This window comes from Anopheles stephensi, chromosome X (assembly GCF_013141755.1).
Source record: "Anopheles stephensi strain Indian chromosome X, UCI_ANSTEP_V1.0, whole genome shotgun sequence".
In the NCBI taxonomy this organism is placed as follows: Eukaryota; Metazoa; Arthropoda; class Insecta; order Diptera; family Culicidae; genus Anopheles; species Anopheles stephensi.
In genome coordinates, this window is record NC_050201.1 from 15,353,111 (window position 1) to 15,377,717 (window position 24,607).

Here is a 24,607-nt window from a genome sequence, read left to right on the forward strand (position 1 = left end):
ATTCCCTGCTCAACTATTACTACGACCTCCGAACAACCTCCTAACGCCGACGCGAAATTGGTTCTCAATTATGGATGCGCAGGTGTCCTTCTTGGACAGCGGGGGGGGTATGTCTCTGACACCGGCATGCTCACCGGGGATGACCTTTCTGGTCGGTGTCCGGTACGAACAAAACCCGACGTCTTCGGCCACGGACAGCACAGTCGTGCCGGTGTGAACCATCCTGGACGATGCGGTTGCGTTGCTGCTACGTTTGGGTGTTGCTGGCAGTGGTCCTGCTACGATCCGACAAGTGTGCGGCTGATGATTTTCCGTCGCTACTATCCACCAACGCATCCATGGGTAAAACAAGTTCCAGCGGAGTTTCGTCAATCAAAATAACATCAAACAGGATCGCCGCACAGTCCCTCAACCTCAACCATAATATAGAAGAAAATGCTCTTGCAGCGTTGGAGAAATTGATCCAATTCTAAGAGGGTGCTTCGTTTGGTTTTTTTTTTATCTCCCGGGAACAGCAATCATTCTTGATCGCGAGTACCTGGGCGCTGAGTACGAGAAAACGCTGGACGAAACGAAAAATCTCGTCGAAAAGTTGATACGGGAACATCTGAAAAATGGTGGCCTAATCGTGAAGTACTACTCCTGGACCAGTATCAATCTAAAGCGAGGTAAGGTTGGAGATGATTTAAGCAAATGGAACACGATTCATTCACACAAAAAAAAACTCTTACTTTGGTGTAGATTTTTCGGCCGTACTGTCGGTATCGAGCTGCAAAAACACTTGGGATATTTACCAGGAAGCGGTACGCGAGCGACTTGTAATGTTGAGCATCACCGATCCCGATTGTCCACGACTTCCAGCCAACAATGCTATTATGGTATGTGTTTTGAATTGGTGAGCATTGAGCAATGGAAAGATTTGCTGAGACTGGTGGCGTACACGCTACTTCCACAGATTCCTCGCAGCGATGGATCCAGTAATGCGTTTGACGAGGTTTCGCAGATCATACTCGACATGAAGAGTTCACGAGCGATCGATTGGCATACAGCGACACTACTATACGATCAGGCTTATGGTATCCTTTCGGAGTCCTTCTTACACACTATACTTTGCCCTATACTACACTAACCTATTTCTCTCGCTCTCAATATCGCTTCTTCAGATAACGAAATCAGTCGCTGCATACTATCACTGCTGGAGGACCGTGAGGGCATAAAGCCACTAACTTTGACCGAGTTTAAAATTAACGCTCCAACGCACAGTTGGGAAAAGCGGAAAGAGATCCGTAAAACGCTACTGGGCATCCCGACCGCTTACACAGGTGAGGTTCTGCGGCTCACTGTTCACCAGATAAACTAATCCCTCGCTATCTACTAATGGCGACTTGGCAGGAAGAAATTTCATCGCCATTGTTAACATGGCCACACTTACGCTTCTGATGGAGATCTCTAAGGTTCGTCTCGGGAGGACTCGCTCTCTCTCTCTCTCTCTTCTATCCAGTTCCAGAGATTGCTAATGCTTTCTTTCACTCGTCTGCCAGGACCTGAAGCTGGTGAATCCTTTCTCTAAGTGGCTTTACCTGATACCGAACACGGAAAAAGCTAGCAGTGACTTTATTGCGTTCTCCACCATTATTAATGAAGGAGATAATGTGGCGTTTGTGTACAATAATGCTAACAAAGGAAACAACTGTACCGTAAGTGTGTCATCTGCTTACCTCAACCGCAACGTCAAGCGCCGTAATATTCATTCTAGGTCAGTGTACTGTGCTACTTGGAGTCCTATCTGCTTCATTTCATACGAAGTCTCTCGAAGTTGATACGCGAGGAGCAGGTCGTGTTTGGGCAAATCTCGGACGAGGAATGGGAAATCATACGGCCGAGCAAGCAGGAGCGGAAGGCAAAGTTTTTAAAAATGGTCAAGGTAAAAGGGAAAAGGGGGGGGGGGGGAGGCATGCTTCCCGCGAGTTTTAGTATCCTAATGCGGTTGGTTGTTGTTGTAGAGTGCTATCACATCGAAGGATGAGTGTAACAAATGCTCCCGATGGAAGGTACAATCCGCCGAAACGTGGGGTTACGTATACAGGACGGACTTTATTCCAGGTATTTCAGAGAGAGAGATCTAGCCCAGGGTAGGAAGCCTATGTACTGTGGACGTTATTTTGTTGTTGGACAGATAGCAACGATCTGCAGGAGCGGCGAAAGTACACGATACTGGACATTGGGTACTGGTCACCACAGGATGGGTTTGTGTTGAGCGATGCCTTGTTCCCCCATTCGCAGTACGGGTTTCGTGGTGTGCAGCTCATCTTCTACAGCTATCATGTAAGTTGTGGTAGGGTTGAAGGTTCATCTCAAGATGGCAGTACAGCTTCACTCTACGCGTAATGCAGAACCCACCGTGGCAGTTTGTGTCCTACAACGAATCGGGTGCTCCAGTGATCTCGAGCGGCGTGGTGTACGACATACTGACGGAGCTTTCGCGGAAGCTTAACTTCACCTACACTATGGTCATCTCACAGCCGGCCGAACTTAATGGATCGTTCATAGAAGGAAACACATCAGTAAGTTGAAGTCATCGGTTTTGAAACAGATACTACTATACGTAATCAAGTCTATCTCTTGTATGCTTCTATAGTCTGTCTATGATCTGAAAACCATTTCGTCCGATATCCCGCAAGATATATTCAGCACGCTAGTTAGCAACAAGGTAATACGTATGTGAAGTCCTCTAAGGAAATGTCAAACCCGCTCTAACCCCCATGCCTCAATTGATGTGACATACTATACAGATACTACTAGCTGCGATTGGTGCGACTGTCAACGAGAAGCAGAAAAAGTTTGTCAGTTTCACCGATCCGATCAGCATCCAGACTTACAGCTTCATAATCTCTCGTCCACGGTAATGGTGACAGGCTAGGTGTTCAAAGTTACTCCAAATTGAATCGAAGTTATCTTGTTTCATTCCTTCGAATACAGCGAGCTAAGCCGGGTGTTACTTTTCCTGTCGCCCTTTGGTCCTGACGTAAGAAATTAGACCTAAGGGTGGTGGAGTGGAATAATTGACTTTTTTGGTTCGACTGTTTTTGTAGACCTGGTTATGTCTAGCTACTGCCGTTGCCCTGATGGGGCCTATACTGTGCGTTATCAATAAGCTCAGTCCATACTACGAGGTACACAACAAACCTACGGACATCGGACTCGGCAAGGTGAACAACTGTTTCTGGTACATCTATGGAGCATTGTTACAGCAAGGTTGGTTGTATCGGATGAAGAAGGTCTCCTCCGCAGGAAATGCTCATATCATCCCTTTTATCTCTCGTAGGTGGTTTGTACCTGCCGTACGCAGATAGTGGACGAATAATCATCGGAACCTGGTGGCTTGGTAAGTGTGTAGGTAATTTTTGTGCTAACTCCTTCTCACACTACCAATGCTTCTTTGCTTCTCCCAGTCGTACTGGTCATCGTCACAACCTACTGTGGTAACTTGGTAGCGTTTTTAACGTTCCCCAAAATTGATATCCCCGTCAATCGAGTGATGCAGCTGTTGCGCAACGATCGTGGCATGACCTGGAGCATTCGCCGTGGTACCTTCCTGGAAGAGATTCTAATGGTAATGGGGGATCATCCCTTTTGGGGCCTTGTGGAATCTGATACATCCTTTATCTTCTCTACCGATAGGACTCTACCGAACCGAAGTACGTGCAGCTGTACAAAGGGAGCCAGATAATAACCGAACTGTCTGATGACTTGGTGGAGCGTATCGAGGCGGGCACACATGTTCACATCGACTGGAGAAACAATTTGCGATATCTGATGAAGCGCCAGTTTTTGCGCACGGACCGGTGTGACTTTGCGCTTAGCACGGACGAATTTCTGGACGAACAGATTGCGCTGGTGATGCCGAAGGACAGTCCCTACCTGGAGCTGGTGAACGAGGAGATTAAGCGTATGCATCAGTTTGGGTTCATTCAGCGCTGGGTAGCGCAGTATCTGCCGGCGAAGGATAAGTGCAGTGGGACGGGTCGCGTGATGGATGTCCAGAACCACACAGTGAACAGTTCGGATATGGCCGGATCGTACTGGATACTGTTGCTGGGGTTCGCCAGTGGGTTGTTTGTGTTTGTGTGCGAGTTTGCCTTTAGCCGTTACCGGAAGTATCGCGCATCGAAGGTGGCTACCGTCGCGTACAGCAACTAAAAGCGTTTTTTTTTAAACTGTTGTATGATGCATAGTGTTGTATTCTTCAAGCAATAAAGCAGAACGTACAGTACACGGATACACGGCTTCTACGTAATGGCAATAGGAATGGTAGCCTATATAAACACTCTACAGCTCTCACGCATGTCACGATCGGACCGTCATCCGCACTTGTATATGTATATTGTCTCGCAGAGGTGGCCTCGAAGACAGTCTCTGCTGCACTGAGCTACTCTCACACGCACGCTCGTGCTGTACTGTGGTATCTGGAGATGTCCTTTTGATTTGTGGTGTGATTCATTTATTTTTGCATTTCGTTTACAGTCTATGGCAAAGACCTTAACCTTGCACCGGAACCGTACGGAGGATGTCCCGGATAGATCTTACCCAGGAAAGATGCCCACCGCAACATTTCATAAGCGCTCAATAATTACAAACAAACAAATAATTACAAGTGAGTATTTCCTAGCGCACCAGCGCGTCACCACGGGACGGACCGGTCCCTAAGATCCTCAGCAACGCGGTTTTCGTTGTACGCCTTCGAACTATCAATTTCCTCCTTTGCTGATACCATCTACAACATTCGATTACCATTATTATATATCTCTCTCTCCGCTATATACAAAATCAAAACAAAAACTCGAAGCCCCTTTATGCGCAGCACATGTAACTAGTTTCCAGGAAGACGACTTTAGTGCATTTTAATACCCCCCCCCCCCTCCCCTGCCGCTTCCTACCCCTTTCCCCTAATTGCCTCGATCTCGTCCAACTGTTTTTTCAAGAATTTCTCCGTCCCTGTGCAACTACACACAAAGCGAACACGCACTAGAACTCCTTTCTTGAAGTCTCAGTAGGAGTGATCCGGTGATCTATCTTCCCTATCTTCTCTCTTGTCTCCTCCCTCCGAAGACTCCAGGCACGCGTTTTCACGTCGGTTAGCTAGCGCAGTGGCCTTGAGGAGAAAGCACGTTACAACTTCAATATTTCCCCCAACGACACCTGGTGCCCGACTCTACCGATGGTTGTAGAGCGGTTGCCCGAGATAGCGTGGTTTCTGTTCACCAGCGCCCCGTACATTCTGCCGCTTGCGCACCTTCAACCGATGGTGGTAGGGCAGAAACTCGCTGTCCGGGTTCAGCACCGGCAGCGGATGCTTGTAGTTGACGAGAATGTCGCTCTCGAGGTAGCGGTTCCGTATCGGACCCTGCTCAATACCTTGCTGCTGTTGCTGCTGCTGCTGCTGTCCGCCGATTCCGCTCCGATACAGGTAAGTATTATCGCCGAACGGTTGCCTTTGACGGTCCGGTCGCAAACGGGTAGGGCCCGGCAGCCGATGGTCGAGGATGAGGTAGGATTTGGTAGTGGTGCCCGGAGCGCTGGGATCAAACTCGGGACGCCGGTTATATCCACTCGCACCATTGTTCAGGATGACGGGCGCAATGTACGAGAGGTCCGGTTGTGCCGGTGGTGGAGGTGGTTGAGCGTGGTGGGATAGGGCGGACGGTTGGTAGTACTGGGGTTGATGATCACCGTAACCGGTCGTGTGCCGACCGTAATCGGTCGTGGTAACGTAGTAACCGGTTTGCAGGTTCGGAACACTGTTTGCTGCCGAACGGTAGACGTAGCTTGGTGGGGCCGGTTCGTACTGTGGTTTGTAGGCTGGTTGCTGGTAGGACGGTAGTCCGCTGACATGAATTGGTTGCTGGGCAACCACTTCCTCCGGGAACAGTGTACGGTACACGTTGCCATCGAACGACAGTGAAAGGTTGGCCAGGTGCGACTGTCCGGTCTGGTGCGCTTTGGACGTGCGGCCAGCCTTGGTAAGCTTGTTCGCCTTCTCGTAGATCTGCAGCGTCTGGCGAATGGTTTGAACTTCACGATGGAACTGCTCGATAGGGCTATAGCCGTACGTTCCTGACAGATAGTCGGGTGGAGTTGGGGTTGGCAGAGGTCGTGCCGACTCTGGCCGTGCCTTGCCTACCACTGGTAGATACGTTCGTGGTAGATGTGGCGTCACCGGTGACGATCCAACATCGTTCCATCCATTTGGACTCGCGGTCGAAGTCCGGATATCAAAGTACTCCGCGTAGATAGGATGTGCAGGCTGTGGTGCAGGTTGTCGTTGAGCCGTTGTTTCTTGTGGGATTTTGTGCAACTTCGTCGACGGTGTTAATAGTGGAGTGGTCGCCGCAACAGTACTTGCCGTCGGTGGTGGTGGTAGGGTAGGTTTCGGACGGGGTCGTTTGGAGGCTGGTTTGGATGGTGTTTTTGGCGGTACACCGTACACTTCCAGCACCGGCACGAATGTCTTCAGCACAGCCTTCTGGATTTCGACGCGCGACGGTACAATCTTCGCCGGTGTTACACTGTTTGCTGACGGTGGTGGCACAGTGGTTGTGGTCGTGTGGTGTGGCCGTACACTAACGTAGTGTTTCGGTGGTTTGGTCACCTTCGGACGACCTTCGGCCACGTGTCCCGTCACGTTCGTTGTGCTGATCGGTTTGAGAATGAAGAAATTCGGCGGCGGCGGCAAGATAATTCCAGGCACTAGTGGACCAGGTGGTACTGGGTTCGTGTAGTTGCCACGGTACTCGAACGTGTACGGTGGTGGATAGTACAGTGACGGATCATCCTCATCGCCCGGCGGGATCGGGAATGGACCGGTTCGGTTGCGCACGTCATCTAGCGATCCACCAACGCCTAGCGGCGGCCCGAACGGTGGTCCCGGTGGCGGTAGCTTCAGGAACGGATTCGAGTACGTCCGATTGTCACTAACGGGCGGCGGGTTGACCGGGGGCGGATACTGGAGTCCGGTGTGGTGCTGGCCAGTAGCATTGTTCGCCGCTGGCCCGGCAAGTATATTTTGCCCACCGAAATCTTCCGGCCGAATGATCGGGAACGCTTTGTTGGTGAAGAGGAACGCCGACTCGTTAGTAAACGGATTAAATGCCGGCACCTGACGACCACGGATAAACTCAATTGGTCCGTTCTCGCGGAGCTGCACGGGAAAGGGTGGCGGAACGGCCGGATTCGCCGGGATCTGGACCTGCCGATCCGGGGCACGGTAATCATCGATCGGTTGCCAGTCACTGGCACCATCGCCCGCCCCCGACCGATTACTGCCGAAGCTGATCGAACCACCCTTCAGCACGAGCAGATGATCTTCGGCCAGCCAGATCTCGTCCGGCCGTAATCCACCGTAGTTGCGCTCATCATCTAGCGGGACCTCCTCGTTACGGCGATAGTTCAGGACGCCGAGTCGCTGCGGTCGACGCTGGAACAGCTCGCGATGAATTAGACCGTACTTGCCCTCCGCTACCTGGTCTGCGAGCGTTTTGGCCGACTCACTCTTGGTAGAGGATGGAGTTGCCGACGGTGTTGGCTGTGATTCGGCAGCCTGATCATTAGAAGGACCTTCACCTGCTCCAGCAGCTACCAGCGAAATCGAGTCAGAATCCGACTGCGATGGAAGGCTGTGGACCAAGTCAACTGCAACCACATCGTAGTATTTCAGCTGCAGCGCTTGATCCAGAGGCTGATCTATTGCGTTGGTGCGGTCCTCTACCTGTTCTAGGCCACCGTCTAATCGCCGCATAGCGCGATGTTGTCTATTGCCACTATTACTGTAGAACCGAATATAGCACAAACATCCATTAGAAATTACACACAAAACACGGGGAGGGAATTCTTGAAGCATTCTTACTTACCGATCAACTCCACCTGCCAGAACTGAGCCATTGGCAGCGTGAAGGTGGACGATCAGATACAGTGAGCAGACCAGCAGAAGAAGAAGTTGAGCCCGGCTACGAGACATCTGGAGAATAATAACAAAGCACAACAACATTACTTGATTGCTAACTTTCTTGGCAGCATGTCACAAGCTACTGACGACGCTAATAGTTGTTCAATAAAGACTTGTTCGAACAGCATGTTGTTTCCTTTAATGTGTATCTACATACAGCCGACTTGCTCTCTGACAAGCGATGGTGTTTTGAGCCTAGAGAACTATTCGTTGACAGTGTAAACTGTTAAGAGATTCCTGAGATAACTGATATATTGTTGATGGTCTGAATTTAGTTCAAAAAAAGAAACTGGAATAAAAAGGGGATCCCACGTAGGATCGCCTTCTTGAGCTCTAGTCTTGAGGTCAGTATGTGATTGAAGTTGATCTAACTTGATACAACTTAAATTCACATCGTCACTTAAGTTCGTCAGAGCTAATTTGTTAGGTGTGAATGGGCAGTTCTCGAATTACGCATGTGAATTGGATTTTCCTCAGGGATCTTCCAACGATCTGGCTGGACTGGATCGTTCGGTTTCTTGTCATGACGCAATTTCGTGGTGGAAGAAGAAATTCTCAAGACAGATGACGTACGGTAACGTCCGGATGAATCAACTATCAATGATGCATAATTATCGAGGGAGGACTATGATGTAACTCACATCACTCTCTCTCAAATTCTTGCCAACAACATTCGATGTTCGACAGTGTCTTGATGTAGCCTTCTGTACAATCAACCCACATATGAAGATGGATCATGTGTGTAACGAAATCATCATGGTGCCTCGCCAAACAATCAACTCTAAACAAATCAAAATAGCAATAAAACCCAACCTGATTAGAGGAACGTAAGCGCAGCCGCCGGCTAAAATGGAGCTCATTTGTCATCTTTTCAGTATTTCTTCGTTTTTTTTTTGCATAACCCCATCATTGCGCAGTCGTCAACTGGCACCGGCTTCCTGTCCCGGCAACGTCTGACTGCGAGTGAGGTGAAGATGAGCAACATTTGATGGATTGTGAGTACCCTCCTGCTCGACCGCCTTCCGATTACCAATTCTTCTTGGAACTGGTTTTGCCAACAGCGGCCCGAGGGCTTTCCGGTCTGACGATGTTAGCGCTTTGTCATTTGTTTGTTTGTTTGGTGTTCAGGTCCGTTGAGCACACATGAAACGGTGAAGAAGCAGAAGAAAAGGACGAAACGTGACAGATTAATCTGCCGATTCGAGATTCGAGGGTATTTGTGAAGAGACGAAGCGCCCGGGACCGGAGATGTCGCAATCCGGCGACCCCTTCCTAACGGTGACAAGACATGCCGGCTGAAGGCTGAATCTCCCAAAGCTCATAGGGGGTGAATGGGCGTTAGAAATTCGAATCAGATGTCCTACACGCGTTTCTCCACAATTAATGACGATCATAAAAATTGCAATCATACCAATGTCTTTTTTGTTTGACTTTAAAAGCCCAACGCATGTTTCGTTCCGCCAAACTCGGCTACAGTAACCGGTTATCTAGCTGACGGGCCATTATTTGTATTTCTTAGCTATTAAGCTTTTAGGAGGTAGCCTCCGGGCTTCCCAGATCGCTATATAAATCTAGCGTTCAATCAGGGGTTGCGGGAATCGGCAGGTTGCGATCATGTTGCGAAATTCTTCAATTTGCTAATGGATCGCCCCACGATTTATGCGCCATTTTGCTGTTCGGCAAACAATTCTTGACGATAGAGGAGACTCTCCCGGGGAGTTAGAATATATCAGGATATTCGCCAAATTTTGAGGAATTCATTAGGAAAATTCCTCTATCAGACAGTTGATAACAACACACAGTATCGGAGGTGTGATTGCATAACTGCAGAGCACCCTTTCGCATATTTAGATGAGATCCCACTCCACACCAACACTGCTATCGAGGCACCGTGGATCAGTGATGGAAGATAAAATTCGGCTGTGGCTTCATCAGGTGCCCTCTTAACGCCTCGCGTAACTCCACCATTGAGAAGCCCTCACCCGAAAAACTAAAACAACGTGCGCTCATATGCAGCTCCGTTTGGAAGCGCTCGCATCGCTCGGATGTTATGCAAATGGAGTTTGATGCGATCCTTACGTCAGCGAGCGTTTGCATCATATAATCGAACCGGGCCTGCGCCGATCACAGGCGGCCACGATCGGCCGGTTCGGGAACCTAACCCAAAGGCTCACGACCTACCTATATACACACACACGCACGCACCCGCACACACATTTACACGTGTGCTCCCCCATGTTTCCTCCCGCAGAATAAAATGGCGCCGCCCCGCCGCCATCATGCGCTCCCCAACCAGGCGTACGTGGAGACACGACCGAGCGAGCGAGAGATGCATTTTGTTTTCCCACCGGTGTCTCTCGGGTGTTTTGGGTGGTTTAGGGGGCGAAAAAAAAAATAGGAAGATTGGAATTTGCGCGTATCGTGTGTTCGACAGATGTGTAAAACAGTCGAGAAGGTGTTATGGATGTAAGTGGCTAAGCTTCCCTGCCGAATGCGCAATTTAGAGCAATAGCCGGCCAAAGCCGTTACGGTGAAACGGAAAAAAAATTAGCCACAGTAAGGTGCGAGAAAGGTGCACAGACACAGGCACAGACTCACACACATGTGCTCCAAAACTCATCTGCTCATCGACGACATAACGGCGGCGACTACGGCAGCGACTGTGGAGCTCGAGTCAATTTTCGGTGACGGGTGTAGCCGCAACAGCAGCAGTAAGTTTAATTATGAATTAATTTAAGCTTCAGCTAGGCAATCTCAGACGCCGACATGGGTGAGAGTGTGGCTGCGCGCGGTTTACGTTCGAATCTGCGCCACATTTTATTTAACGAAATGGCTCGTTTCGCTATGAAATTCCAATCATCGGGCAGCTGTAATATGAGGCAGTGTGTGGTCGGTTGCGGTGAAGTGGAACCACGAGTCACAAGTCCGGTATCACCGTCCGATCTAGTGATGTGCCGATCGTTCATTAGCGCTACAAAACTGTCAAATGCAAGCGAGTGTGAAATGTATCTGCTTCCAGCGTGCCTGAAGCAGATCAGCCTGCATGTCCAAGCGATATGTCGCTTGCATCAGTCGCCCTAGCGACGCGGACAACATTACGACCAGATTACCCCAACACACACACACACACACACAGCTGACTGCACCTGCAAAATCGTTATTCCAGATGCTGCGAGCCGTGTAACAGCAAACGGCCACTCTACGCTCATTTTTTCGGTAATAAAGTGTTATTTAATATCAAAGCAAGTTTCACGACGACATTAGTCGTCATCCGCTTACATCTGCCGCGCATACCCAATTCTTTCGCTCTTTCTTTCGCCTTGGAATTCGCGCGGACCCGCGATCACATACACATCCTGATCGCGTCTCTTCCCTGCAGTCTTTGCTAACGCTGTGCGCGGATTATTATTGCACGGAGCATTAGTTTCAATGTGCAAGACAACAGCCAAAAAAAAAACTGGAGATTCGATCAGTAGTCGGTTGCTCTGCGCGCAACCACCAACCAAACGACGCACACACGCGAACACTTTTGGGACAGCCGCCGATACACTATCGCCGATCTGCGTCATTAGACAGCGGACCCCAGGTAACGGACGGGCCGAAACCGGGTGCGATCTCACCTTGACCGCAATCGGTTAGCCGTGGTTATTTTTTTTTGTTTAAGACGCGGGCGCGGCGTAACGATTTGATCGTGACACCTGCTCCGGAGGGTGAAATTGGACGGGCGAGGGAGGGAAGGCAAGGGAGAGAACTTCATTTTCGCAACAACGCTTGTTGGGGAGTTGGGCTGGTGATGGGAAATTTGGAATTTTTTTTTGTGCTTTTTTCCCCTCACGCCGGCGGAAGATGCGTCCGCTCCATTCGCTCTCACACGGCGTTAGTGTCACACGTTAGTGACCGCATCCGGTAGAGCAGGGTCAGAGTGGTGACAAGTTTTTAAGTAGCCGTGGGGATGCTTATTAGGTCGTAAAAGAAGATGTGTGATAAGTGAAGAAATTGACAAAGGTATACGAAACAGTTAAAAGCATTGCTGAGACTGCCGCAACATACTGTAGGATATCTGCAACCAGAACCTTGCTGAATGGTGATCGAGTGGTGAAAAACGAAAAAAAGCCCAGCAATATTAGGAATTCTGAGAATATTTAACAATATAGTCAACGGTAAGTATAGTTGGTGATATTGCAATACACTTCAGGATTACTCCAAGTTTACTCGAAGTTCAAAACGAATAATAGGTCAGCAACATCAGGAATCCTGATTATATTGAGCGATACAGTTAAAAGATATAGCTAACCATATTGCGATATACTACGGGATATCTTCAAGAAGCTGTTTGAATTCAGACCGAGTAAAGAAAATTAACTAGCTCAGCAACAGTTTCCTTCTTTTTCCTGTTGTTTTTTGCTTTATGTAACTTGATTTTACCCGTAGCAATCGTAGTCAGTCAAATATTCTTCAGAATATCTCCAAGAAGCTTTCTCGAAAACCAAAAAGAGTAGAGAAAATCAACTAGCTCAGCAAAATCAGGAATCTTGAGAATATTGAACGATAAAGCTAACGTTATTGCACTATCCTAGAAACTCTTTCAATGCTGACCGAGTAGAGAAAATGAAAAACCTCAGGAAAAGCCTGAAATGCTGTAATGATGTTGATAACTCTGTATCTCCAAGAACCTTTATCCGTGCTGGTGAGGAGTAGAAAAAATCAACCAGCCCAGCAAAGTGAAGAGTCCTGAAAATATTGAACGATATAGTTTAACGTAATGGTATAGCTGGCGATATTGCAATACACTTTAAGATATCTCCAAGAATCTCTCTCAACTCTGAACGATTGGAAAAAACGAGAAAGCTTAGCAAGCTGTTGAGGAATCTTGAGAATATTTAATAATGAAGTTAAAATTAAGAGGTGTTGTGAAAGATGTTGAAATACTCTTCAGTATATCTCCAAAAATCTTCTCAACGTAGTTAAAAGAGTTGAAGTCAAACTAGCTCAGCACATTCGGGAATTCTGAGAATATTTAGCGATCTGAGCGAACTCACGAATCTTGAGAATCTGCAACGATGTAGTTAAATATTGTATTGCAGACAATAGTGAAATATACTTCAGGATGTCTCCAAGAATCTTACTCGAAGCAGAAAAAGAATTTAAAAAAATCAATCACCTCTGTTAAATTTTGAGGAACGCATTAGGCATAACGGTCTACCCTGAAGGTTATAGACAACATTTCAATACGCTAGTACTCCCGACAAGCAGAACTCCTGACCACCGACCGATCATCAAGTTCGATTCGTAACGGCAAATCGTACAGGAAGTACCGTCCGCGCTAACCTTGACAAGGAAATCACCCCGAACCGTACCGGGATCATTAATTTGCTCTCGGAAGAGACGCTCACTGATCGACCTGTCAGGGGTTTGGCGTAATACAACAACAACGAAGAAAAAAAAGAAGGTGCCAGCGCCAAGCACAACATGCATCGTATAGCCTGAAGGCTTACCAGACAGATCGATGCTCAGCTCAAAGCATTATGATTACCGCCTACGGGTAAAAATCCCCGTTACGCTAAGCGTTTCGATCTCTTCGCCCTCGGACGAGGACGTTCGAAGTATACGACCACCGAAAAAAAAACAACTCAGAAATGACGTCGAATCAAATCGCATTTACCTGTAACATCCTGCGATTGCTATTAAATTGTGCTCAATCTTACCGTCTAACGAGCGCAGGAGGGAGTAGTGTGGCTGTTTGACCATGGTTCAATGAGCTTCCGTGTTGGGGATCGGTTCGAGTGGAGGCCTTTTTTTGCTCCTTCTCCCTCTATCCATCAACATGCTTCAAAGAAACCACCGGTCTCGCGTGTGGATCAGGATCGATCCCATTCTGTTGGAGACATGCCGGACATTTAGTCCGCATAGGCATGCCAAACCGTTCTACTCGCTTCCTGCTCGTTGCATTACCGAGTGAGCTGTGAAGTGAAGGATAGGCTTCACACATCAGCGTACCCCGGGCCGTATCTGACCTGCTCATTATTAGCCAACCTCCGTTGCCCGCAAACCGGATTCGCAATTGACTGAGCTGACGGTTGAATCACGCTCCACATGCATAACGGGGAACTTCATTAGAACGATGCTGGCAGGCACTTGTAGATCCGTATCGACGTGAACGAGCGTATGCGTTCCCGGATGCTTGTAAGCATCCAGGTCCCTTAACGTCACTCAATATATGCCGATTAAAGCGCGACACGTTTTCGATTGGAGAGCAATCCTCTAGAGCTTGTCGCAACAGTACGGCATACGGCATACTAGAACACCTCTTGGCTATTGCCATTTGAGGGTTGAGGAGTTTCGAGATGTTTTAAAGATGATAATTGATTTTGATCACATCATTCAGACAGGCCCGACAGGCGACATCTTCAACAATCCACAAGCTCATGCTCATAAACGTTTGGTGATGTTGAGGGATGAAGTATTCATCAACTTATTCAACGAATTGGTACTGCTCTTGGTGACAATTTTTCCATGAAGATAGAGATATCTTTTAGTCTTGAGCGTCAAGCTAATCTTATTATCCAGCTATGAGTAAACTTCAAGTCAGAAATGGTAGGCCGCCACAACTCTCCAAGTCGTTATGCCCAGCAAGATAATAACAGCTTGCGGTATAAGTTAAAAGACTAGAGAGTTCTTCTTGGCTTAACGACCCCTTTAGGTCATGCCTATCATTTTTGACTTACTAGACTTTTTGATGCCACGTAATTGGACAGTTTTTGGTGTGGGCCTAGACTTCTGACTCTGAGGATATTGACCACAACTTCATCCTGACTCGTCAGGAAAGCTAGCAATTCTAGGCATGGTGCTAAAATAGATAAGCCCCTATTGCAATGTAACTTAGGAGACTAGAAACTCTGATGATATTGATCACAACTTCCTCCTGGCTCACAATTCTAACCCTTATTATGATGTTTGTCTTGTTCGCCTCAGTATTCTCAGCTGTGTAGCAATTACTGCACACGAACGAACTGTCTATTAAAGCTTGATTGTACGAGTCAGGCAACGATAACGATGCAACACTGACTACAATTCTGCTTTATTACGGACTTACGGACGACGGACCAAACCCCAAAAAGAACCTCGCATTTGCCCGATGCTGATGCTGATTCGGTCTACCCAATTTGCGTAATCCGTATCGCACCATACCCTACAACGCGAAGGCTACACAAGTGAATGCCTTTTTCTTCTATTCTGTCTTACTCTTTCTTGAACGCTTTGCGGCTCTGGAGTCGGCGATTTGCAAAAAGGCAAATCGAAGTCCGAAAGCAATAAAAAAAAAATCCACAAGCCATCAACACCCAAACTCTGTACGCGGTGGCGCACTGTAGTTGGCGTTGCGAGAGTGTAGTACCAACGGTTTGGGGCGTGCAGGACACAACTTGATCCAATTATTTCGTCACACCCTTTTCGTTGATCGACGACTCTTGCCTGCCTGCCAATCGCGTTGGCATTCTTTTCACCCCTTTTTTGGGGTTGGGGAGTGAACGGTAACCTTAGGGTTTGGTTCTAGCTAGATAAATGCATGGCGCTGCGCCCTGGGCCTCGAAAAAGGAACGGTTTCGACCACAGACCAAGGTCTACTTTTTCTTCGCTCCAAAAGGAAACCGCTTCAGGAAAGCTGGGTTTGGGAGGGGTGATTGGAAGCATGGGCAGGAAGTTTGACAACGAGCAGTTTTAGGGTGGAACGGTATTTTTTTAAACCACCAGCTTGTCCGTGTGGCCACCACCCAGTTCGCACAGAGCGCGTGCGGAAGCACGACTGCCTGAAGGAGGCCAGCCCAGGTCGGTAAGGACCGAACAGAGGTAAGTGGGCCCCCGGCCACTCGTGCCCGCAGCAAAACCCTCGCTTCGACTCCACTTTCAACGACATCTTGTCATGTACGGAGCGACTGCACTGCACCAGTATCCACCAGCTGCCCTCATGCAGTCTCAACCACAGCATCCACGCGATCGCTATGAGGCTACAGGACGGCTCGGAGATCGTGGCTGAACCGGGGGGGCCCCACGGTAACTGGTTCGCTAGTTACCGCTGGTAACGGGCGCCTGGTAAATAGGGTTGGGCACTGCACCACCCCTTTCGCACCTATGCGCCGTCCCTTGGGCCGCAGTAAAGAGCGCCGAGAAGGCCAAACTCACCCTCGCCCGATCGCCACAGCTATATGCGCCCGTGTAGCTGAACCATTTCGATACGGGAAAAGAGAGCAACTTCACGTCTTGGTGTGGAATGTGAAGGAAACCAGAGCTAAGAAGAGTGGCGAGAGAGAGAAAGAAAGAGAGAGAGCGAGCGAGAGAGGTTGAGCGACATGGGGAAAATGGAACACACCCAAACCAACCCCCTTAAGCTAAAGGCACCGGCAGGCCAAACAAGTAGGTTTAAGCCTCGCAACCTCGAGCGAGAATGGTTGCTAAATGTGAATGCCAAATGCCCCCTCCTCCTCCCTCAGGTGAGGCCCTCCACCCCTCCTCTCGCTTCAATGCACCACGCAATGGCAGGCCTCACCCCAACAGTTCGCACCTTGCAAGTTTAAAAAAAGTGAAAAAAAAAACATCCGACACGAAACACAAGACTCGGGAGCTGGAATGTTGTACTGGAGGCGACATTATGAACCATGAGCTTGTATCAACAGTTGGCAAACAATACCGTTGCACTCCCCACCCCCTCCCTCAGGTGTTTGTAGGTCTGTGTGATGGTTAGAGAGCAAAACAAAGGGAGGAAGAAGGGGTGAGAGGCTGCGGCGAGAGGAATGCAGTTGCAGCGGGTGCCGTACCGGGGACACTTTTTCCCACAATTGTTGGACCGCTAGACCAAGGCAGGGGCAGAGGAAACCAAAACTACAGACGGGGTGCGGAGTCTTAACGGGGCCACACAGATGTGAGCTCGAGCTCCCATGCCCGATCCAGACCTGTCCGACCACTGGTAGTTGGGCGAGAGGAAAGGTTGTTCTTGATGTGCTGTTGCTACCAGTTGCCAGGGGATATAATTACGTACGAAACCCTTCAAACAGCTACAATGGCGCTTTTCAAAGATGAACGTGACTTCTGGTGTACATGTTACCCAAAGGGAGGGAGGCGAATTGGGATTTGGCAACTAATTCTGATAAGATTTAAAGATCTCTGCGCGCTATGGAGATTCACTTAAGATACTTAGGTGTATTTACATGGGTGTGAAACACTTCAATAGTTTTGGTTGGTGAGGCTTCTCAAAGTTGGATGTGATCTTTTACTAAGAATTTCAGGATTTGGAGACTTATTTCCATAACATTTGGAGATCTCTCTCTCTCGCTCTCTATCTCTCCCTGTCATATGCGATGCACTTAGAATGCTGAAGATTGTTTACATCAACGTGGAACACTTTGATAGTTTTGTTGGTGGGGTTTGAAATGTTGAACGCAACTTCTGGATAACTAAAGCGACATAGATCATACATTGAAAAGAAAGTAATTCATTCTGGGACATAAGGATATTTTTCATCTGTATCTTTGGCAAAATAAGCTCATGTCACCGATGCTCTAGGGATGAGAGCAAAAGATTTTGAAGAGACTATCTTTTTCGAAGAAACTATCGTAGATATCTTGATCTTGATGATATTAGCAGACACTCATTAATTTTTTTGCACATTGATTCGTCCAAAAGTTGTTGTAATTTAGCGACCAATCGAACCAAACACGGTATAGTGCTGAACGATTAGACACCTTACACACCTCTGAGATGTCAGAGACTCCTCCGTTGTCAAACACTCAGAGATGAATTGTTGACTGATTACTCACACGTTAGACTGAAGTTGGCTAACATTTTCAGCTTTTCAAGTTGAAATCAACTAGGACTGCTCTGATAAGAGTGAGAGGTCTCTGTCAAAAGAGATTCAGACTGTAGGTAAAACATTGTTTACATGCCCGATAAACCCTACTAGAATAATACCAAGGAAGATTTGGAGGTCTTTCTTTTTCTAAGGATATTTGGGGCGGTCCGGTGACCGAGGCGATAACGGCACCAGTCTTCACACGGCAGGATCGAGGTTCAAATCCCATCCAGACCGCCTCCCCGTATGCAGGGCTGACTACTTTGCTACGGATAAAATCAAATCACTGAAAGCCAGAAATGGCAGGCCGAGACCTTCATAGGTTGTAGTGCCAAGGAAGAAGAAGAAGAAGATTAACAACAGATTAAGCGAAACAATCGAACATTTTTTCTGACTAGGATTTAAAAGAGGGACGCGACTTCTAGTATAATATATTAACGGAGGGAGATTTGGATTTACGAAATTCTAATTCTAAGAGTTCCAATAAGATAGGGCGATCTTGTAGCCGAGGCGACATCTGCGCCGATCTTCACACGGCTGGATCGGGGTTCAAATCCCATCGAGATCCCCTCCCAGTACGTAGAGCTGACTACTTTGCTACGAGTAAAATCAAGTCAGCAATGGCAGGCCGAGACCTCTCGAGGTTGTAGTGCCAAGGAAGATGAATATCCATTTCTAGACCTCTCTCGCAATGGATATTCATCTAAAATACTTAGGTTTGTGTTTGTCCAATATTCATCATAATTTGAACATGGGCCACGAATTCTATCACCAAAAGGGAACTGGATTTACAAATTAGTTCTGAAAAGACTTGGAGATCTCTTTCTTCAGATCTCTTCAGAACTTCAGATACTAGCATTCAGTTCAGATACAGTATTGCCGTTGTAGTTGTTCTGACCTCCGAGAACCCTCTCCAATGCGAAAGCTAGAGTGTAACAGATTGCGAGGCTACCTCCTATCTATCGTTTCCCGTGCGTTCGAGTCTAAATGCCACTGCGTAAACTTTAAAGCTCCCCCTATTATGCTCTCCCCGCTGAAGAGTCTGCGCCCTCTTCTGCGATGTGAGTCAAGATGCCTGGCAGACGGCTGCAACAAGTGGCAAAACGCAAACAGCTGCCGTTGGCAAATGAGCCTGGGCAAATTGTCCTATGTTTTACTAGCTGCTTGAGTTTTCGTTTTTTTTTTGTCGAAACTTCCCTCGTAGATAAGCGAACCAGCTCACGGGTGGTTCACCACCTCCGCTGCAGTCATCGTAAAGGGTAGGGGTGATCGCACACTAACCAGCTTACGAGCGTGCAAGACCATACAAACTTGATTTCTGATCCCAATTTTCTCATCCATCTGCTGCTGCTGCCATCGCCAGTTCGAGCCCTCGGTATGGTGCTCGGTGCCTCGATTTAAAGGTAAACATTTCACGCTTCACCAACGCCCAACGTCGAATGCCAAATGCATTGGTGCATTCGGTCGGAATGTTTTGAAATGTGGCAGCCGCAGAAGCCGATTGCAGCAATTATAGAACCACGCCGTGTTCACACACCACGCGCTGAACATTGCCCACATGCAATATTGCACCAGTTTGCTGCTTGCATTGTTGCAACGGGTTTTTCGCACAAAATCGAGCGAAAGCGACCGAAGCAAGCAAGCGTGCACCCCCCACAAACAGTCGCTATAATTTGCCGCTCCAGCAACGAACGTTCAGCCCAAATTGGAAAACCATACCTTCTCTCCCTTTCCATTTCAGAACGGTCAGAATCTCGTGACCTGTTTTGCGTCTTCTTATGGGTGGAGTTTAAACAAAGATTGATTTGCGGGTGCGTTCCTTTCGCCCGGTGACAAAGGTACAACGACGGGTAAACAGCGGCGGCGGTGGTCACGCCGAAGACATCAGCCTCGAATCATAATTCCGAATCGATGGACACACAGCGACGGACTCTCCCGCGCGGCTAAGGTTTCTTGAAGGTTTTCGTTTTCTGTGAGCTTTGGGGTCCCTATGTCGTTACCGACAGGCTTCGAATATTTGAACCGAGAGCGAAAGTGAAACGTATGCGAAGTGGGCAGCATAAACCGTTTCATTTTCCGCTCCATTCGGTCGCCAACCCCTCCCACCCACCCCTCTTCCTGATACACACACACATACACACTCTGCAAAACCCTTTCCAGCCGTTCCGCTGGCTGGAGTTTTGTGCTTTCTCCCTTGGTCGCCACCATGTGCCGCCTCCAGCATGTCTGGAGGGGGGGGGGGGGGGTGGGTGAGTGAAGTGGGTGAAGTGGTGGTGATCGTGGGGAGTAAACACGCGATGATATAATTTTTCGTGCCGCTCGGTCAATGAAAAGGAAACTTTGACAGGCGGTCTGCAAAAAAAAAGAAGAAAAAAAGAAGCCAAAGCAAAACAAAGATACACAAAACAGAAAATGGTGGAAAGGAACAGAAAATGAAAGACCCGGAGAAAAATGGTAAGGCGCGTCGCGATCGGACGAAAGCGAAAGAAAACGGTTGGAAGCGTATGGAAGAAAGATGCAAAGCTAGGATGCACACAAGAGCAAAACAGAAGAAAATAATAAAAATAAAAAAAATGGGGAAGGAAAAGAAGGAGCAGAGCTGCCAAAGGATTGAAGTGCTGTCGAGTGAACGCGCGCGCTCCAAAAAAAATAGCAGGTAGATTGAGGGCAAAGGAACCCACCAAGCATCAACCACGTCCCGTAAACGTAAGAAACTCGAGCGCCAGCAAAACGCGGGCCCCTTAAGACATGTGACGAGGCACGGTAGAGAATATAAAACAGAAACGATTATGCAACACTGCACTGCACAGCTTGTGCGCGGAACACGGCTGTCGTATGCGTCGAGCGATACGAAGGAGAAAAAAAAAGCAATTCGTTCGCAACTTGCTCAGCAACCTTCCATGCGAACTCCGCCTCTGCCAGCCACCCACTACCAGACGTGACTTTCTCCTGCCAGCAGGTACCCACACTGTTGAGCACTGAGGAGCTAGAGCCTTGCATCGTGGCATCGGCTTAGTACAAGGATAATTAGAATTCTGGACTCCGGACGGAACGTTAATGTTTACTAACCCTTGTTGATCGTGCTATTCCTTCAGGATCGGTTTTTTTGATTGGAGGAGGACGTCCGTTCGCTTCAACTGCTGCGCTGCGTACCCGAATCTCAGCGCCCCAAATCTTGTGAGGCAAACTGTTTTGATAGTTGAGACGGGCTAGATATCCCTGCGAGCCTGCGTCGGTTGAGGGCCGCCCGTGAGTGCTGGCGGCCAACCAGAGCGGCGGTCCCGTGCGGTGTAGTTGTCCCTGGAGCGTACAAACAGCTGGTAGTAGCAGCTGGCTGCGACACTCAGAACGTAGATTCGAGCCGCAAACCGGATCGATGACAGCCGCTCATGGCGTCTTGCGGCCGTTCGTCCCGGCCAAGCTGCTGGATGATAACGATCCTTCCGAAACTTTTCTGACTCCCTCCCAAAATTCCAATCTCTACTCTATCTAGTGAGTCGTAAACTTTTTTTTTGGTTTTGCTTCGAACACTTTTGATTACGCCTAGTCTCTTAGTACCATAGCCACATTGGACGAGTCCTGGAGAGAACTGTCAACTTCTCTCCGCTTCTCTAATCAAACACTAGAATGGGGAAAAGTGCTAGAAATATTCTTAAACTCCGGAAAGCACCCACCCACCACATTGCAATAATCACATTTCTCGAGTTTGTCACCGCATCACCGTAACAGAGGAGTAGCCAAACTAATCAACACGTGCTCATAGAGTATGCGATGGGTAAGACACTTTGGATGAGGCACTTGGGACGGCAACACTGGATTAATGGAGATCGATTCCGGACGATTGAACTCCGTCTGTTACTGGCAGTTCCTGTTACGTCATTTACTGATCATCTACTACGGCAACCACAGGAAGAGATACCTTCATCATATGTTTTCAAACAGTTCCTGAGTCCCACCAACTACTTCAACTATGTACAAACTATATTTGAAAGATATCCCCGATGATGAACTTCAATATAACAACAACAAAATTAAAGATCACCAATTTACTGAGGTGCCTCAGCGAATTTCCACTGATGACTTGAGATACAAAATAGCCTCATTAGCGGTCCCAATTACCCGAAACCGCACACACAATCACGATTTACCCTTGCACCCCCACGTATATCCACACCAGACAACATTAGACAAGAAAGATAACTAGACAAAAAAAAAACAAAACCACACGAAACACTATAATACTACTATACGTTTGCTCCTGGCTGTTTAGGTTGCAGCATGCGCATTATTAATCGATCGATTCGCTAATCCTAGGCTAAACTCCCACGGGGGAGTGGGAGATTGTGATACCCAGAGACACACCGATCGCGGCGTTTGCGATTACTACTCGGACTCTACTTTATCTCGTCAACCGGCCGATACGTACTGAGCAGGGTTCGTGGAATTTCGTGCGCGCGAACCTCCCGAGCGCACACGTTGACTCACAACACACCGACGCGCACACGAGAGTGGGAGCTACCGGACTGATGGTTGGAGGGAGGGGGAGCTGAAGGAAGGTAGTGTATAGGGGGGGGGGGGGAGGCGCTGTTGGAAAGGGCGACAAAAGGCCACGAAAAAGGCCGTGCATATGGGAGCAACGCGCGGATGTGGAGAGCAGCCAGCCCAGTGAAGAAGAAAAAGGCACAAACTTGTTCCCCCTTCCCGTTAGGGGCGCCACCACCAACGCTCGCTGTTATATCCCACCTTCAGCTCCAGCAACTCTGTCCTCTGCCAAAGCCGTATAGATGCGAGACCCTGATCATGACGATGCACACCAGTACCCGGTTGCTAACGCAGCGCTTATGTACGGTGAAGTTACTGAGCAGATTTCTATTGCGGTTTGATGCATTACGCCCTGCGGACATTGTTTTGCTGTGGTTAGCGGACTTTATTCCCGATGGCGTGGTGTATCAAGGTGCTCAAGGAATATCTGAATCTTTCAATAGCTTAACATTTTTAAAGTCTTAGGCAAAATTGAAGTCTTAGATTTTGAGAGTGAATATAAAAGAAGATGAAACAACTGAGAATCACTGAAATGGTGTCTCCTAAAATTCTAAGACTTACTTATTTGCTGCCTATCACTGATCATCAGATAACATTTCTTAGAACGTACAATTTGACATGTGTTCTGGGGGGAATCGGGAAAATCATATTCTTTAGTCCATTATACCTTATTTTTCGCCAGCAACCAGCTCCACGGGGGCCCGAGAGTGTCAAGTAAACTATAATCGCACACTTGCCCTCTTCAGCCCTCTTGCCCTCTCTTATAAAAAAATATAGAAAGGTATATGACGAGTGGGTGGCAGTAACGTGTGAGTGTTTAAAAAAGTTAATCAAAAACACCATAGAAAAACTCACAAAACCTTCACTGATCAGTTGCTAGTTCATTGTATCTTTAACTTTGAAGATAATAATATCCCAATAACGTATACTCTGTCCATGCCAATATTTTTTATGCATTCGTGTCATCCGCTATTTCGATAGCCATACAACTGGGCCGTTAGGTAGTGACTATCTGATACCCCATCGAATGTTTCGCGAACTTGCAACATGCTTTCCACTCTCATAGATGTACAAGGTGAACAAATATGCAATATTTAATGTTCGATTTCTGCTTCACTTCACAACCCAAACGAGGGTAGACGCGCCCAAAACTCGCTGTGACACATCAACAGGCACACCACGCTTGCGAGCGGCCAACCGAATATGATGACCAATAAACTATTTGTGCCGAGGATATGTTCTCAAATAAAACGTTTTACCAAATATGTCACAGTTTAGATAACGCGTTAATAAACTTAGAAAATGTGCAATGACTGTTCTTGGATTCTTAACGATAATCTGAATTGAACCGACGCCAGAAATATGCAAACTCTTACCTTTCCAAATGAATTCTGCCAATAGAAGTTCTGTGAAAATACATATAAAAGAGCATTAATCGAATGATCCAGTACGAGAGCTATTTTATTTTATTAGGAAATCATATTCAAGGATTTTAGTATAAGTAAAGGACATTCACAAGAAACGAACTTACTCATTCTGCCGTACGTAGTCCAAACAGAAAAGTTGTCTTTTAGGGTCCAGATACATATCACCACTCAACACTCTTTCAAAACTCATCACGGACTTCTGCTACTTTCCGTAGTCGATTTTTTTTCATCAGGAAGGATAACTGAGCTGGGGTTTAAGCCTCCAAGGTATAGCTGGATTCCAATTGCTAAAACACGAAGGAACCGGTATCGAATCCCATCCAGGACGTCCTCCCGTACGCGGAACTGACTTTCTCGCTACGGGTAACTTAAGCTTCTGGAAGCAAGCCATAGCAGGCCGAGACCTTTCGAGATTGTCGAGCACACAAGAAAGCAGAAGGTTTATCTGAAGGACCTCATTTAGCGTCTGATTACCATCTGGACATCCAGACATTCCCTCCAGAGCACTTGAGCTGTCCGGCCTCTTTTCTGTCCACCCATCCTACTCGATCCGCACAAGGAATTAGGATTAAGGTATGCGGTGGTGCATCGTATTGGCTGATTCATTGCTGAGCTTTATTCTTCCGACAAGCTAGTGAAAGCACTCACCCAAAATATCTCCTAAATTCCTTATCCTTACGACACGATAAACTATCCCACGCCTGTCACATGATTACACAATGGATTGCTTTCTTGTCTATACATTGGAATAATCGTAATTAACCAGACTTCACCGTATTTTACGCACATTTCTAT

The 24,607-nt window shown here is 47.7% G+C and overlaps 2 protein-coding genes across 7 annotated transcripts; one reads left to right on the top strand and one right to left on the bottom strand.

Moving 5' to 3' along the window:
- The first annotated feature begins 146 nt into the window (after positions 1–146).
- Positions 147–4,279, top strand: LOC118510533 (ionotropic receptor 93a). Its single transcript, XM_036052488.1, has 18 exons — positions 147–342; positions 516–668; positions 742–878; positions 956–1,076; positions 1,164–1,322; positions 1,393–1,454; positions 1,542–1,697; positions 1,757–1,924; positions 2,004–2,103; positions 2,177–2,325; positions 2,394–2,564; positions 2,639–2,710; positions 2,793–2,902; positions 2,980–3,025; positions 3,093–3,255; positions 3,326–3,385; positions 3,453–3,613; positions 3,682–4,279. The coding sequence occupies exons 1-18, from the start codon at positions 231–233 to the stop codon at positions 4,198–4,200; spliced, it is 2,619 nt and encodes an 872-aa protein (XP_035908381.1). The 5' UTR covers positions 147–230; the 3' UTR covers positions 4,201–4,279.
- Positions 4,224–24,599, bottom strand: LOC118510489. 6 transcript variants are annotated; one of them, XM_036052397.1, is made up of 4 exons: positions 23,917–24,599; positions 23,762–23,791; positions 7,908–8,014; positions 4,224–7,823 (listed from the first exon to the last, which is right to left on the bottom strand). In XM_036052397.1, the coding sequence occupies exons 3-4, from the start codon at positions 8,012–8,014 to the stop codon at positions 5,213–5,215; spliced, it is 2,718 nt and encodes a 905-aa protein (XP_035908290.1). In that variant the 5' UTR covers positions 23,762–23,791; positions 23,917–24,599; the 3' UTR covers positions 4,224–5,212. The 6 variants fall into 6 exon arrangements, with proteins under 6 accessions (XP_035908290.1, XP_035908308.1, XP_035908281.1 ...); XM_036052415.1 differs by lacking the exons at positions 23,762–23,791; positions 23,917–24,599 and adding exons at positions 20,913–21,465; positions 22,206–22,311; XM_036052388.1 differs by lacking the exons at positions 23,762–23,791; positions 23,917–24,599 and adding exons at positions 20,913–21,465; positions 22,194–22,267.
- Positions 24,600–24,607: the final 8 nt, after the last annotated feature.

Coding starts and splice junctions, on each gene's coding strand:
- LOC118510533 (XM_036052488.1), top strand. CDS start 231: ATGCGGTTGCGTTGCTGCTACGTTTGGGTGTTGCTGGCAGTGGTCCTG. Junction 669..741: donor CAGTATCAATCTAAAGCGAG/GTAAGGTTGGAG, acceptor ACTTTGGTGTAG/ATTTTTCGGCCGTACTGTCG. Junction 1,925..2,003: donor AGTTTTTAAAAATGGTCAAG/GTAAAAGGGAAA, acceptor TTGTTGTTGTAG/AGTGCTATCACATCGAAGGA.
- LOC118510489 (XM_036052397.1), bottom strand. CDS start 8,014: ATGTCTCGTAGCCGGGCTCAACTTCTTCTTCTGCTGGTCTGCTCACTG. Junction 7,824..7,907: donor CTGGCAGGTGGAGTTGATCG/GTAAGTAAGAAT, acceptor TCGGTTCTACAG/TAATAGTGGCAATAGACAAC.